Here is a 17437-nt window from a genome sequence, read left to right as displayed (position 1 = left end):
CCCTAGGTAATGCATTCCAGTGTTTCACCACCCTCCTAGTGAAAAAGTTTTTCCTAATATCCAACCTAAACCTCCCCCACTGCAACTGCAGTACATTCTTTGTTTACGAATTTGAACCTCCTGAGGCTACAGTCATTTCAGCATGCAGTTCAGGACCTCTGATTTTTACGTGGCACATGCGTTGGGGGAAAAAAGAGCTCTTTGCCTCTTTTGCTGAGTTACGATGTATGTAGAAGGTGTGAAAGTGGTATTTTAATGGAAGGTAGGTGTTCCAGCATATGTTACATTATACTCAAGTCCTGTCTACCCTTTTTTTCCCCCCAAAGACTTTACAACTGGAGAATTTACAGAAGTATGTCGTCACAGATAACAAGCAACTAAAACTCGATTGAGGGGAAGGAATGTTCTTCTTCACAAATTCTTACAACAGTGTGTGTGTGTGTGGTTTTTTTTTTTAACACAGTTGTAACTCAAATACTTGAAATTGTAGTGTGGAGTGGTGGATCTCTTTGCTAAAAATTCAGCCCAGCCTGATCTCTCACTTTGTCCCTCAGTTAAAAGCATAGAGCTTCAAAGCTACATGAAGTTCTCCAGGATAAATTTCTGGGTAGAGTATTGAAGACCAGATCTAAAATTCTTGATATTGTGTTTAAAAATGGACTGGTTAAAAAAGCTTTTCTGTCAATGCTGTCTTTTTCTACTCACTACTGTACTTCCATTGCACCTCACCTTTAAAGTCCTGGATGGCCTGGGTGGGTTCAAGACATATACAAGTCAAAAATTATGGGTTACCTGAGAACTTGTCTATTATACTTGAATTGGCAGTTAGTTTGACTGGAAGACTCATGTTCTGAGTTACTAGGATTAAACTTTCTAGGACTGATGGTTGTAATTTCTCAGTTGAGATTCCACTGACTTTGCAGTTAGGGATTCAGAGCCCAAGTCCTAATGAGCTTGATGATATGATATAGGAGCTAAATTAAATGGCTTTTGATTGATTTTTTTTTTCCTTTGTAGTTTGTAATTTTGTAAATAAGTGCTTGATTGCTAGGATAGGCACTCTGTAATACAAAACAGAGTTAATAGATTAAGACAATTACTGCTTTTTTGTTTGCATATTTAACATAACTTAATTGATCTACACAGGAGTGTTTGGAAAACATTAAGGTTGTAACTCAAATACACAAAAGCAAGCTGACACTAGAATGACCTGTTCCCACTAATGCCACTGTTAAGATACTACAGAACACTTATGCTAAGATTAACTATTTGGAGCCCCACATAATACTGAAGCATACCAGGATGAGCTGGGCTGTATTTGCAGCCTTGTATTTGAAACTTTGCTTTTGAGTTCTAAAGTTTGGAGGCTGACAAAGCAATGCTGTAAAATGACATCCTGGGGTTCTGTATCCTCTTCTCACTTCACAAGTAAAAACATGTTGTTTCTAACTGCAAAGTTTATAAACTCAGCCTGTGAACTCAAAAGCAAACTGTGTTCTTTCTGTTATCAATAATAAAGATTCCGTAATTGAAATGCAAAATATTGTCAGTGTGTAAGGTAGGATAAAGTAGATTCTCTCTTCCATAACTGCACTGTGAGGAAAAACAGTATTTTGTTAGGTTTCAGACTAGCGGCCGGGTTAGTCTGTATTCGCAAAAAGAAAAGGAGTACTTGTGGCACCTTAGACTAACCAATCTACTTGAGCATAAGCTTTCGTGAGCTACAGCTCACTTAGCAAAATTAGCTGAAAGGGCTCTGCAGAGTACATTAAAATACTACTTTTTACATAGCACTATATTTATAGACTAGACCTCTGAGACTTTTTATAAACTAAACTCCATAATTAGATTGAATAAATAAATTGGATAATGGTATATTTTGCTTTAGCTGCTGAAACAGAAGGGAAGGGCCAAGAAAGTTGCCTCAGTGGTCTAATGGCAACACATTATAGATCAGGGCTGACTTCTCGCCCTTGGCCCCAGTAGCTGAATATTGTGCAGTGAATCAAACTTTGAAGGGAGCTCGCCCGTGTTGGGGGGGAAAAAGTTAAACGCCGCCACCTTAAGAGAATTACCCCAGCAGGCATCCAGTGCAGTATCTTCTCCTTAGCGCTACGGAAAGCAAATCAATCTGGTTAGAGCTAATTGGGAAACCAAACTTCAGTTCTGCACAAATTTGAGTTTTTTAAATGTTTTTTTGTCCCAAATGGGATGAAAAACCACAATTTAAAATCACAGAACTGAAACTTAGCAATTTTTTTCATTTTGGAAATACTGAAATGCAGTATTTTTAAATGAAATATGCTCCCTTGCATTTCCAGCTACCCACCAGCTTGGCTGCCTTGAAGGTGGTGACCCTGGAAGCCCTGGCAGCTGCTGACTCAAATTCATCGAGTCTGATCAGTTCAGCCACTGACTAGCTGCTGTGAGCGGCAGTGAAACTGATGATTTATTTATTTCAGTCTGCAGTTGGCAGGGTTTACAGCAAGGGTGGCCAAACTATGGCTCTTCAGAAGTTAACATGCAGCTCCTTGTATGGACACCAACTCCGGGGCTGGAGCTACAGGCGCCAACTTTCCAATGTGTCGGGGGGTGCTCACTGAACCCCTGGCTCTGCCACAGGCCCTGACCCCACTCCACCCCTTCCCGCCCCCTCCCCTGAGCCTGCCATGCCCTCACTCCTCCCCTTCCCCCCAGAACCTCCTGCACGCCACGAAACAGCTGATCAGGATGGGTGGGTGCTGATTGGCAGGGCTGCCGGTGGGTAGGAGGCACTGCACACGTATTACTGTGGCTCTTTGGCAATGTACATTGGTAAATTCTGGCTCCTTTTCAGGCTCAGGTTGGCCACCCCTGGTTTACAGAGTTCCTGACTCCACGTTGGCCCCCTGATGGGCTGCCTTGGACCCAGGAAGCCTGGAAGTCGGGCCTTCACTAGTAGGCCTATTGGGCTGACCAAGAGCCAGGAATGGGAAGCCCTGGGAGCACTGCCTCCCAAGCTCTGAGGCTCATCCAGTGGGCTGAAGGGGAACCAGGATCCTGGGAGTGCTTGATGTGCTGCAGGCTACCAAGGGCCTTGGGAGCTGAGGTCCCCAACTCGCAGTGAGTCAGTGGATCCAGGTAGCCCGGTGGTCCCCAATTCCAAGGCACTCTGCATGGCAGGGTTGCCCTAGAACTAGGAGGATGAGCTAGGAGGAGACCAGGCAGGGTTTCATCAGAAGTCTGTCTGAATCAGTTTCCACAAAATATTTAGATTTTGATGAACCAGTGAAGTGTTATGGAAAAAATGTTTCAATTTTGCTGACCAGCTCTACTGCTGATATGAAATGAACCTCAAGTATTTGAGGGTTTTTGTCTTGAACTTTGCAGATACGACATCTGTAATGCACTCTGTTATTCACTACTCTAAAATCTTTTAGGATATAATGGAAGTCAAAATTAAGACAGACAACTGAAGTAGTTGAGTTCTAGTTAGTTTTAAACTAGAAATTAAAGAATGATGCTCAGTTACCATTTTTCGTTATATTTCAGTGTCTGACCAGGATGATCACTACTGATGCTTATTGATTAAAAATAGCTAATCAGCGGCTATACTGCCATGGTCGTGCTTCCTTCATGAATAAGCAGCTTGGATGAATTGCTGACATTTAATTCAACCAGTCCTTCAGTTACACTAGAAAAATTGGATTCAGAACTAAGAAAAATGTGGTGCTTGCACAGAGGACTTGGAATTGAGCTGTGTATCTTTGGTGGGATAGTCAGAGGGTTAGTCACTAAGACATGGTATTGAAGCTTTGGTTGTTGCCCCTCATCTTTCATAGCAAAAGTCTGGGATTTTCTTATGGGGGGTGCTGGGATTTTCATATGGTGCTGGATACTCATGTAACTTAAGGAACTGTAGCTTTCAAATAAACTGTTTGTGTAAGGCAAATATAACACTTCCAGTTACATTTGTTAATGTTATGGGATAAAGAATATTTCTCTCAGTAACTAGCTTTCCCTTTACTTCACAGCTTTCATCCAGTCGGATAGCATAATAGAAGTGCTACGTTTCAATGAAGGAGGCTTATTGCAGGTAAACAGTCATAAAATAAGAACATATCAGTTTAAAGTTTTAGATCACCTCTGTCTTTTACCAATTCTGTAACTTTCATCCCTTTTTCAACTTGCTAGCTGTTGTTCAATGTCTCTTGGTTTAGTGGATCTTGATTTAAGTAAATTAGGAAGTACCGCTAAAACTGTAGATTTTCTTAACTGACTTTATGAAATCTTCAACATATTTTTTCTATTGTCTTGCTGCAAGCCAATAGAAATAATTAAACTGCATTGTATGAGCAGTATTATTCATTTGAATGGAACATTAGGTACGGGCATCGCAAAGTCTGTGTGTACACTAGGCATAACTTTTGCTAACATTGCCCACCAATACTACCACTTTTTCAGCCCATTGGTGGTAGCAGAGTGAGTGGGAGAGGGATGAGGGGGACCATTAGTGTAGAGAGGTTTCTAGGTAGCTGGCACTGTTATCAGTCCCTGTGTCATGTGCACCTGCTCCGAGCAGGGCTTAAAACATCATTGGCTGCCAGTACCTTGTTTGTACTACCACTCCTACCTTTACTGCCACCAGTCGAGCTTAAGTGATAGTAGCTTAGGTTACTTTGCATTTGGCAGGGCTGTTTGAGTTCCTTGTTTCTTGCTCCTGCAACCTTTTGATGGTAACTGGCCTACTGTATACTGCCTTAGTGCCTGCCATTATGTCCAAAAATAACAGTAGTGCCTTGGCTTGATTCAGCTAAATTGATCAGCAATGAAATTGCTAATGTTGAGATTTAAATTGTCATTGGACTTTGATGTTAACACCCTTGATGAACAAGGTTGTTCATGTTTCTCTAAGTTTTTGTTTCAGGCGGTCTATAGTTCATCCATTTTGAAGGTTGTCTTCACAACCATCATGGGTAGAAATCTAATCTAAGGTCTCATTTAAAAAAAATGATGAAGCACAATCTAGTGGCAAGTGATACATGTGCATAATTACATTTATACTCAGGGCTCTGCCTAATGTGCAAGGCCTTGTGTGTGTGAGAAAGTTGCACTAATTTAACTTAAGGTATGATTTAAACGAAAATCAGTTCTAAATAGGTACAAACCCCCTGTGTGGATACTCTTATTTTGATTTTAGTGACTTAATTTTGTCTTGCTTAAAATGATTCTTTAATTGAGTTAAGGTAAACAGAAATAAACCTGATTTAAACTGAAATAAGTGTCCTTACAAGGGTTTACACTAGTTTAACTAAATAAGCCAGGTTAAAATCATACCTTAAACTAAACTTGTGCAACCTTTTTATATAGGCAAGTCCCACGTTTCTCATTTGTTGCCAGCACAGTTGGGAAGATGGTGAAATTCATGACAACTGAGAGCCCTTCGGTACTTGGTCTTATGATAGTTAATCAGCTTAAAATCCAGTAGTGCTTACGAATTGGGTGGAGATCGAGAGCAGTGTAATTCTGCATTTGACTCAATTATTTGTTTCAGGGTTTACAGAGATTGTAAACTCTACTTGTAGCTCACCTGAGCTTGTAAAAGCTATTACCTCGAAGTATACAGTAGGCACTAGGAGAGTCATGGTACTAATGCAGCGGTCAAGAGTAACATTTCTGGGTTAATGGTTATAGAATACATCACAGGGCCTGCAGATCTCAGTCATTGAGAACTGAATACTCCAGGGCTTACACCAATTAATCTCTGCCAGGAAGTTGATGGAAAATGTAACTATCATTAGTCACATTTCACATTTTAGTGATATTACAAAATGTGGTGGCAAGTCAATAATGCTTACATCTATTGTTCATCACGTATTCAGTGACTTCTCTCTCCTAGAGTTCTCTGATGCATGGAGGTCCAAGAGTCAGTTTGCTCACAATGTTAACATTTGGGGTATTTGGAGTACTCTCTAACCTGAAATTTCAAAAGTGATTCTCAGTGATCCCTTGCTCCTACTGTGACGGGTTGGATCACAGAAACCCCCTGGGAGCTGCCACCTGATGTGCCAAGACTACTTCTGCCCCTGCTTTCCTGCCCAGACAGCTTAGAACTTCAGTGCCCTGCCTGGTTTGAGCCAGACCTGCTAGCCTGCTGCAAACCCAGACCCAAGTCTGAACAACGTCCCCCAACAGCTGTAGGCTTAACTGAAAGTAGCTTACAGAAGTGTGCCTGTCTTTCAGATGCCCAACTCCCAATGGGGTCCAAACCCTAAATAAATCTGTTTTACCCTGTATAAAGCTTATACAGGGTAAACTCATAAATTGTTCTCCCTCTGTAACAATGATAGAGAGAGATGCACAATTGTTTGTCCCCCCCAAGTATTAATCCATACTCTGGGTTAATTAATAAGTAAAAAGTGATTTTATTAAATGCAGAAAGTAGAATTTAAGTAGTTCCAAGTAGTAACAGACAGAACAAAGTGAATTACCAAGCAGAATAAAATAAAACACGCCGTCTAAGTCTAATTCAGTAATAAAAACTGAATATAGATAAAATCTCACCCTTAGAGATGTTTCAATAAGTTTCTTTCACAGACTGGAGCTGGACACCTTCCTAGTCTGGACACAATCCTTTCCCCTGGTACAGCCCTTGTTTCAGCTCAGGTGGTAGCTAGGGGATTCCCCATGATGGCTCCCCCCTTGTTCTGTTCCACCCACTTATATATCTTTTGCATAAGGTGGGAATCCTTTGTCCCTCTGGGTTCCCACTCCTTCTCAGTGGAAGATGACCAGGTTAAAGATGGATTCCAGTTCAGGTGACATGATCACATGTCCTGTGAGACCCCCAAGCCTTGATTCCTCCCAGCCTGACTCACAGGAAGGCCTGCCTGCAAACAGAGCCATCCACAGTCAATTGTCCTGGTTGATGGGAGCCATCAGTATTCAAACCACCATTATTGGCCCACACTTTGCATAACGACAATAAGCCCTCAGAGTTATATTTCATATTTCTAGTTTCAGATACCAGAGTGATACATTTGTACAAATAGGATGACCACACTTAGTAATTATAAGCTTTGTAATGATACCTTACAGGAGACCTTTTGTACGATGCATATTTTAGTTACATTATATTCACACTCTATGTATAGAGTGCGTCACACCTACATGCTGCCTGGTAGTTTAGTGGGAAGCAGAAATGACTTCCTTTTCCTGTTCACCAGCTGAGGCATCGTAATCAGCAGGTAGCCTTAAGGAATGGAGCAGGGTGCTTTTCTGTTCATCCAGGCCAACTTTGTTAGGAATAGAGAGGGGGTGGTGCAATTGAATCCTGCAGAAGATGTGGAAAAAAGCTAGAGAGAGCCTAGAGTGGAGGATGGAAGTAGAGGAGGGGGGAAACCACAGATTTGTAGAGGACTGAGTTGAATATCAGTGAACAGAAAATGGGAAGACTTGTGGGGGAAAGTAGGAGCTAGTTGCTCAAGAGTCACCCTGCTAGCTGGGGTGGGAACAAGGGATCTGGAACTTATTATAAGGTATTTAATATTTATATTGCAAGAGTGCTTAGAGGCAGGATCTATTGTGCTAAGTACTAAGTGATCTAGAAACATAGGGAATGACAGTCCCTGCCCCAAAGAGCCTGTAATTTTAAAGGATCTCTTCAAAGTCTGGCTTGGAGGAAGCATTCTCACATGTTGCCAGTGTTCTTATTTGAGGACTTCATGGCTGTTGCAGGCCACTTCAGCAAGTCTGTGAAACCGCTTATGGGTGTCACTGCTAGCACATGGCCAGTGGTTGAACTCTCCTTAGTCCTTCTGTCAGTGGTAGTGGCATTTAATCTATGGTGTGCCACAGTGATCAGCAGTAGCTGTAGTCAGACTTAAGAATTCAGAGGAGGGAAATCTAATGGTTAAAACTGTTTTCAACGTTATAGTCTACGTTGTTTTTGAATGAGTAATGGGCAGCCTATGGTGAGCACCCTTTAAAATATGGAAAACCATTCATTTCCCATGTACTGTAACTTAAAAATATCATTCTAGATTTTTATCAAACTTCCCAAATTATTCCCTGGTTTTGGATTAACAGAACTTCTTTGGAGAAATTTAAATGGAGGGAAGGTAAGAAATTTTCAAAATAGAAAAATCTCATAACTGTAACTATGTTATGTAGTTACATGACTTAGTTTCTGTTTCAAAATATAATAGATGACAATTGGTTGTTTTTCTTATATAAAACACTTCAATTGTTACATTCTGATTAAAAATAGAACCATGCAAGAACAGCTAGTTCCATAGCATGAGGCTGCCTCAACATAGAACACTTACCGCATCCATTATAGTATTTATAGTTTTTAATTGCTAATTAATTGCAAATTAATTTAATTGTTAAATGTATGGTCTAGTGTTTATACAACATCTAGCACAATTAGTTCTCTGTTGGTCCCTATATATTACTAACATACAAATATGTAAGGCTAAGACATTATATACAAATTTGCATGCAAAAAAAATCTCAAAATACAGTTAAGATTATTAGCGGAAATAACCTTTATACAAAATACATAATAAGATTTTTACAATGAATGCTTAGGGGTTTGGAGGTTTAAGAATGCAAATGACTAGGAAAGGTAACTAGCAAATATATATATATATTCAGTTATTAAATTGGAATGTGTATATGCACCCTACAAATTCTAATACCACTAACTCTGAACCATCAGACCTGCTTATGCACTTTATCATCATATTAATCTCTTATTGTATACACCATAGTAAAAATATATATATGTACATTAGTGATTAGTGAGATGCATAATCAGGTAGCTCAGAGATAATGTTGTTGGAATGTTTAATGACAGATTTTCATATGCCACTATAGTCATGTAATGGTCTTTTCATGTATTTTCACTGTAGCACTAGCAATAGGTAAGATTGTCCAGGAACCGTTTTTCATGTTTATGCACCTTTTGAGGGCAGGACGTTTGGTAATGTCTAGCCAAAGTATATGCAATCTCTGATTATTTCTTTTGTAAAATATTAGGAAGTTTCTTCAAACTTCTGAGAATATTAAAGTTACCTGATACAGCACTTGGGAAAATGCCAGTCAAAGTTTTTCATGCAGCCTTAACTCTGTACCCTTGTATGTGCATAATGATAGTCGTCTTATCTGATTATGTACTATTTCTGAAATATAGTATATTGTCATAGAAAAGTTATAGAAAAATATTTTTAAGGTGCATCATTTAAGTGAATGAGGCAAGTGTGTGTACAGTGAATGAGGCAAGAACTCTATTGAGTGCTTGATTCATTCTCACTGCAGCTTGCATATAAATGAGGACATATATTTAAGCAATAGTACATGATCATGGAATTTGTGTCATGCACATGCAGATAACATTTGCAATATAGCTTTTTGTATCAAGTTTGTATTCTAGCAACCTTAATTGTAAGTTAGTAAACTTACTATGGCTTCCATTGGTGGTTGCTGGTCCAATTTTATTCACATGCTCTGAAAGCTGACTATGTAAAACAGCAAAGGAGAAACAAATTTAATGATTTATTCTTATATTAAAAATGTACTTAGCAAGAATAATATAGAAAGGTAGAGTAAAGGCCAAAATATTTGTACAGTTCAAAGGCCAGTTCTTTTGAGTTATCATTGTACGGTATATTATCTCATGCTATTTCATTTTGATGTTTTCTTGCTGTAATAGTAAGTTATTTTTCTCCTAGTTCTGTAGTTTTTAATATGGTGATTTGTCAGTTACTCATTTCAGCTGATCCAGTGCAACCCAGCAGAGAAAATATATTTATCATAAGTTCAACTTGAATATCTTGTCAGAGGACAGTTGTTTTTACGGAAGCTGTAAACTCTGTAGCAGGGGTGGCCAACCTGTGGCTGCCAGTGGGTGGGAGCGGGGCGGGGATGGGACGAGACAAGACGACTGACCTGATGGGGGGCGCTGCTGACGTATTACTGTGGCTCTTTGGCAATGTACACTGGTAAATTCTGGCTCCTTCTCAGGCTTTGGTTGGCCACTCCTGTTCTGTGGTGTCTACTTCTGTAATATTACACTGCACCACTGTCAGGATGTTTTTACGCATCACTATTCAAGACTGAGCATTCACCTCTCTATACATCATGCAAGTTCTCATAAATATCAGAGGTTTTTCTGGGTTACCTGGTGCTGTAGAATGAGACTTATAGCAATAACTTAAGTTGTGAATTTTAAAAAAACTTGTCTGAAAGTCAGATACCAGCATTCGGATATTTAAAATTACTGAGGTTCTGCATACAAAATCAGTTATGAAATTAAGGAACATTCTTGGGTGTCCTCTCCTTAAGGAAGTGATACATATTTCAGGGCAAGAAGCAAACTTTTATACCCTGGAGGGAATTTACTTATCCAGTAGGCAAATTACAAAAGTGCAGACTGTTGCACAATTTGCTCTTTATCATTGGTACTGAAAGGAAAACTAGTCTTGTTACTGATTTTAAGATCAAAACGTGTATATACCTGGAAAATACACTCACAGTAGAACACTGCTAATTCATATTCGTTGGGAGCCCTTTAGAAATTACTGCATCTGAGATTTTGACCACCAAAAGCAAGGAAAATGTGTGCCAAAATGTAGTCTAAATACCTTTATTGTTTAAAATACTTAGTATAACTGTTTAGTTTAGTTTGTTTTTAATTGTTAGTCACCCACAGAGTATAGAAATCTAATTTACTAGTAAATAGTCTGTATCAGATTTGATAAAAGTAAAGAAGCCTTGGTGAGTGAGACACCTTGCAGCAGGTTGCTATTAAAGTGCTGCTCAGAAGTAGGGGGAGAGAGTCATTTTTTGTGTGGATTATGGTGTGAGTGTATTAAAGTATGCACTAGTGTGATGTTCTGCTTGTCTTAAGGGAACGACTTAGAAGACTTAAGTGCAACAATTTAGATTGGAATATACGCTTGAATTAACGCATGGTAATTGTGTCCATGATAGGTAGGGTTTTAACTGTATTAATTTTGCAGATTTGGTCACTTACACCTACATTCTGTATTCAAATCCTCTGGGACTGTATACAGTATTCCAAACCTGCAAGCTTTCTCAAATAGCTTCTGTTTAAAGTACCAATGAACTTGCAATAGGCATGGCAACTTTCAGTTCTGGGTGAATGTTTTTGACCCCATATTTGGGTCTGAATAGCTAGAAAAATCTTTACACCAGTAGACATTTGTCATTGTAGGCTTCCTGCCTTACAGCATTCATTTCTAACCTTGATGATTCAAGACAGCAGAATTTAAAATCTAAAATTAATCTCGAGGGAAGATAATTTTTGATCTTCAAAATTTTGATAGTACTCTTTGTCACCTGGATATATTATACACTCATGGTAACAAAGGGAGACTGCCAGGAGGTGAACAACTTAACCAGTAATGAAGTTTATAGCTGTAGACTTCCTAAAATTGTTTGCTCTAAAATAGATTTTAAAAGATGTGGTGTATTATAGCTTTTGTTGGCCCTTGTTTGGGGTGACTCGCAAGTTATTCCAAACTAACATCAATGAAAACTTCACACTACACTAACCATAATTTTCTTTCACAATAGGGACTTACCTTAAGTCTCAAGTAAACCTGTCCATGAAGATTTAGCAAGTCAAAGTCCTCAAATTGTGCAAGAGGGATGTTGGCAGTTCTGTAGCTATTCAAAAGCTGGCTAAAAAGTTTGCCAACATGTCTCCCTCTACTGAAAGGAGATATATACCTGGGAGCAAGGAAAGGGAGAAATAAACTACAATTGCTATCTGTCAACAAGCTGTGACCTTATGTTAGGCTGAATGATACTTTACCACGCCTTTTAAGAACTGTATTTTTAAAGACAAATGCAAATAAACGCTTACCTTTAACTTTCAGAATAAACTCTTTATGGCTATTGACAAATGAGCAAATTTGAAGTGTGTGCTAAGGTTTGCCCTTGTCTCCTAAGAAAGGGATTCACTATAAACTTGAGGCAATCCAGAAGAGGGTTGTGTGGGTGGGTTTTTTCCCATTTGTCTGTTTACTCACCCACTCCAAGTAAGGCAGCTATCTTCTAGGTTAGTGATCTGCTTCTCACCTTAAATGGCTGTTAGGTACTGCTGTTAATGCAGGGCATTTTAATCCTAAAGAATAAATACACCCTGTCTTCTACTATTAAAGAAGTGGCAAGAGAACCTCAAGCTCACTCTAAGGCCAAGTTTACACTAGAGAGCTTTCAGTGGCCCAACTGTAGTGATGCAGCAGGGCCGCTGTAAGATCGCTCAGGTAGCCACTCTCTACAGTTGACATAATTAAATCACCCCCCAGTGAGCAGCAGTAGCTATGTCAGCAGGAGACACTCTCCCACCAACATAGTGCTGTCCACACTTGTGCTTCTGTCAGTGTAACTATGTTGCTCAGGGGTGTATTTTTTCGCAATCTGAGCAACATAAGTTATATCTACAAAAATGATAGCGTAGAGAGCCTAAAACTCTTTAGTCAGTATGGATATTTTTTCTGCTATAATCGTAGGTATGCAGAATTCCTTTCAGAAGCTGGCTGTTGTAAAAGGGTGTAAGTCTTGGCTGTCAGTTGAAGGCATTGAAGGGCCAAATGGGATGGAAAGCAACAATAAAAGTAACTATGTACAGTTATGTATAATCAGGATCTTTGGTACTAGATTCATGTAAATTCTGCTTAGCACCAAAGGTAATCATAACTGCCTCAGTCCTCAGCATCTCATGGACAAAAACTAACAGGAAATATAGTGACTTTGCAGTGTGGACAGCTTGCTAAAAGAACCAAGCTGAAGAGTTGTAAAGGCTATAGTGTCTTAACCAGGAGTCTGCCACTCTTTTAATTGTGGGTGATTTGATAGCTTTAATAGAAATATTTTACACACACTGCTACACTTTTTGATAAACCAAGAATAGTGTCTCAATTTCATAATGTAAAGCACTGAAATCCATGACATTGTGGAAATCTCTGAGGTGCTAGGATTGTGCACTCTATAAATGTCTGCATGTTTTTCACCTTTGCTCCTGAGAAATGTTTTGACAAAAACCTTTTTTTGAATCATTTCAGAAATGGGATTTTGTCTTGTTGCATGGTAGAAATTTTTAAAAAAATTAACAGTGCCCAAAAGTAAATGAGTATTGCAAAGCCAATGTCAGTAGAACAGATTGCATCAGCTGGAGTCCTCTAGTGTTTTCACTACCTCATGTGAGTTAAGTGATGAAAGAACAGGGCAAAAATGACTCATTCTCAATCCACTAGTTCAGCTAACTCACAGATTGAGGGTATTTGATTTTTATTACCTTGATCAAGATATTCATTTATGCTTTATTTAATTCTTCTGTTTGTTAACATAGAGCTAATGTGCTGGCAGAGGCTGTTATCTCCCTATCAGCTTGGCAGTTGCCTTGTAAGAGCTCAACTGCAGCATAGCAAGCAGCTTTTGTACTACTGGAAACACGCCTTAATAACAAATAGCAATGGATATGAAAGATCCCTAGTATATCATGACTGGGATTGAGTTTTGAATTTTAGTTTTAAAATAGTTTATGAAAATTACTGTATCGGAATTAAAACCACTTTAGATGTTTGAAGAAAATTATAAGTAGGTTTAAAAAGAAATCTAAAAAACCTGGGAAGCGGTGGTAGCTTAAGAGCTTTCTCCATCCTTTTCTACTAGCTTATCAACCAGTGGGAACAGGATATTCCAACAAATTTGTAATTTCAACCGCTTATGAGGCTTGGTTCTGACCAAGTTTTTATAGTATTGGCTGAGTCCCTCTTGGGGACAGTCACCAGATTGTGTTAATTGGACACAACCTTTGGATCCCACATGCATCCAAAACAGCTGGATCAGAGAAGAGTCCAGGTAGTGTCTTATTGTGTGAGGTACACTCCTAATAAAGTGCAGACTCCCTGTATGAAACCCTTCCTTGAGATGTGAGGTTCCACAGTCCAACTGCCTTAAGCCCTAACCAGTGTTAAACCTCCCAAACTTCCTGAGTCACTTATGCATGCTCCCCCAGAATCCCCTCTTTATAGGCATTCTGGTTTGTAGTCAGGGACATATGGCAGGTAAAGTAAAGGAACACAGGCTTTGCACAGGAGCGTCTTAAACAGGTGCACATTTTACTCTTAATACAGGAGAGTTACAGATCTATGCAAAATCATAAATACCTGAATGCAAATCTGTCTTCATGTCCTCACCACTGAGTGCCTGGGTTTTGGTCAGTGTCCTTGGAGAAGCCAAAGCCTCTTTCCCCTGCCCCTACTCCTTCAACTAATGTCTAAAGTTTCTGGTAATGAAGTGGCTCTGTTTGTTTGGAGCCTGCTCTTAAAGCACGCTCTGACACTGCTTCACAAAGGTAGATTAAGTGCATTGACAGAAAATCCCCTTGTGTCATTGTAGGAAGAATCTACACTACAGTGCTACATGACACAGCTGCAGTGCCTTAGCAGTGCCTGTGGTGTAGACATACCTGTAGTCTGTGCCTGCTAGAAAAGGGAAGTTCTAATCCAGGCTGAAAGCTACAATCATAAATGCTATTAATAAAAAAAGGAATTAATCCATTGACAGATATATTTCCCAAACTGTCAAGAGAAATCAAGTATTGGGGGTAGCCATGTTAGTCTGTATCCACAAAAACAAAAAGGAGTCTGGTGGCACCTTAAAGACTAACAGATTTATTTGGGCATAAGCTTCATCTGAAGAAGTGGGTTTTTTAACCCACGAAAGCTTATGCCCAAATAAATCTGTTAGTCTTTAAGGTGCTACCGGACTCCTTGTTGTTTTTAAGAGAAATCAAGCTGTTTCAGCAGCAATCATTAGCTGAGTATAGGTTTTTATATACTTTTTGTTTCCTTTTGACTATTTGTCCTTTTTATTCATTTTGTTTAGGCTTTCACTTTGGATTGCATGTAAAGGTTTTCATTGTTCAGCACTTTCTCAGACTGGGTTCTTATGTCAAAACTGACCTTCATGTAGAAGCCTAACATTTTTTTGGAATTTTATGCAGCCAAGTGCTGGTAGGAAGTCATATTATCTAAAAAGGACCAGTAGAAAGAAAATGGCAGTTAGTATAACTGACTCCTTAAGATTTGTAAATATTAGAATAATAGAATATCAGGGTTGGAAGGGACCTCAGGAGGTCATCTAGTCCAACCCCCTGCTCAAAAGCAGGACCAATCTCCAATTAAATCATCCCAGCCAGGGCTTTGTCAAGCCTGACCTTAAAAACTTCTAAGGAAGGAGATTCTACCACCTCCCTAGATAACGCATTCCAGTGTTTCACCACCCTCCTAGTGAAAAAGTTTTTCCTAATATCCAACCTAAACCTCCCCCACTGCAACTTGAGACCATTACTCCTTGTCCTGTCCTCTTCTACCACTGAGAATAGTCTAGAACCATCCTCTCTGGAACCACCTCTCAGGTAGTTGAAAGCAGCTATCAAATCCCCCCTCATTCTTCTCTTCCGCAGACTAAACAATCCCAGTTCCTTCAGCCTCTCCTCATAAGTCATGTGTTCCAGACCCCTAATCATTTTTGTTGCCCTTCGCTGGACTCTCTCCAATTTATCCACATCCTTCTTGTAGTGTGGGGCCCAAAACTGGACACAGTACTCCAGATGAGGCCTCACCAATGTCGAATAGAGGGGAACGATCACGTCCCTCGATCTGCTCGCTATGCCCCTACTTATACATCCCAAAATGCCATTGGCCTTCTTGGCAACAAGGGCACACTGCTGACTCATATCCAGCTTCTCGTCCACTGTCACCCCAGGTCCTTTTCCGCAGAACTGCTGCCTAGCCATTCGGTCCCTAGTCTGTAGCTGTGCATTGGGTTCTTCCGTCCTAAGTGCAGGACCCTGCACTTATCCTTATTGAACCTCATCAGATTTCTTTTGGCCCAATCCTCCAATTTGTCTAGGTCCCTCTGTATCCTATCCCTGCCCTCCAGCATATCTACCACTCTTCCCAGTTTAGTATCATCCGCAAATTTGCTGAGAGTGCAATCCACACCATCCTCCAGATCATTTATGAAGATATTGAACAAAACCGGCCCCAGGACCGATCCCTGGGGCACTCCACTTGACACCGGCTGCCAACTAGACATGGAGCCATTGATCACTACCCGTTGAGCCCGACAATCTAGCCAACTTTCTACCCACCTTATAGTGCATTCATCCAGCCCATACTTCTTTAACTTGCTGACAAGAATACTGTGGGAGACCGTGTCAAAAGCTTTGCTAAAGTCAAGAAACAATACATCCACTGCTTTCCCTTCATCCACAGAACCAGTAATCTCATCATAGAAGGCGGTTAGATTAGTCAGGCATGACCTTCCCTTGGTGAATCCATGCTGACTGTTCCTGATCACTTTCCTCTCATGTAAGTGCTTCAGGATTGATTCTTTGAGGACCTGCTCCATGATTTTTCTGGGGACTGAGGTGAGGCTGACTGGCCTGTAGTTCCCAGGATCCTCCTTCTTCCCTTTTTTAAAGATTGGCACTACATTAGCCTTTTTCCAATCATCCGGGTCTTCCCCCGTTCGCCACGAGTTTTCAAAGATAATGGCCAATGGCTCTGCAATCACAGCCGCCAGTTCCTTTAGCACTCTCGGATGCAACTCGTCCGGCCCCATGGACTTGTGCACGTCCAGCTTTTCTAAATAGTCCCTAACCACCTCTTTCTCCACAGAGGGCTGGCCATCTATTCCCCATGTTGTGATGCCCAGCGCAGCAGTCTGGGAGCTGACCTTGTTCGTGAAGACAGAGGCAAAAAAAGCATTGAGTACATTAGCTTTTTCCACATCCTCTGTCGCTAGGTTGCATCCCTCATTCATTAAGGGGCCCACGCTTTCCTTGGCTTTCTTCTTGTTGCCAACATACCTCAAGAAACCCTTCTTGTTACTCTTAACATCTCTCGCTAGCTGCAGCTCCAGGTGCGATTTGGCCCTCCTGATTTCATTCCTACATGCCCGAGCAATATTTTTATACTCTTCCCTGGTCATGTGTCCAACCTTCCACTTCTTGTAAGATGAAGGATTAATGAAGGATTTTCTGATTCTGTTTAGAAAATTAAGGGTGGGATTTCCAAAAGTGCTCACCATTGGAATGGGAGCTTTACTATTGACATCAGTGGGAGCAGAGTTAACATTTGGGCATATTTGTTTTGCTGCTTAAATAATACCGGGGGTGACTCTCAGTGTAGTCTATGCTAGAAGCGCTACAGTGGCACAGCTGCGCCAATAAAATAAATAATAAAACCATCTCTGCGAGAGGCAGTAGCTGTGTCAGTAGGAGAGCTTCTCCTGCTCACCCGGTGCTGTCCACACTGGCAACTAGGTCGTCGTAATTTATGTCACTCATAGGGGTGGCTTATTCACACCCTCGAGTGACATAAATTATACTGACATGTGGTAGTGTGTACAAACC

General features: G+C 40.3%; 1 protein-coding gene across 2 annotated transcripts in view; it reads left to right on the top strand.

The window, feature by feature from the left end:
* The window catches only part of TMEM131 (transmembrane protein 131), a 183903-nt gene that overhangs the window by 24020 nt on the left and 142446 nt on the right, over positions 1-17437 (top strand). For both annotated transcript variants that reach the window (XM_077814779.1, XM_077814774.1), the window contains exon 2: positions 4014-4075. In XM_077814779.1, the coding sequence (XP_077670905.1) occupies positions 4014-4075 (62 nt within the window). The remainder of the gene's footprint in view (positions 1-4013; positions 4076-17437) is intronic.

The sequence above is a fragment of the Eretmochelys imbricata genome, chromosome 1 (assembly GCF_965152235.1).
Source record: "Eretmochelys imbricata isolate rEreImb1 chromosome 1, rEreImb1.hap1, whole genome shotgun sequence".
Lineage (NCBI taxonomy): Eukaryota > Metazoa > Chordata > Testudines > Cheloniidae > Eretmochelys > Eretmochelys imbricata.
This window is presented reverse-complemented; position numbering and strand designations above follow the sequence as displayed.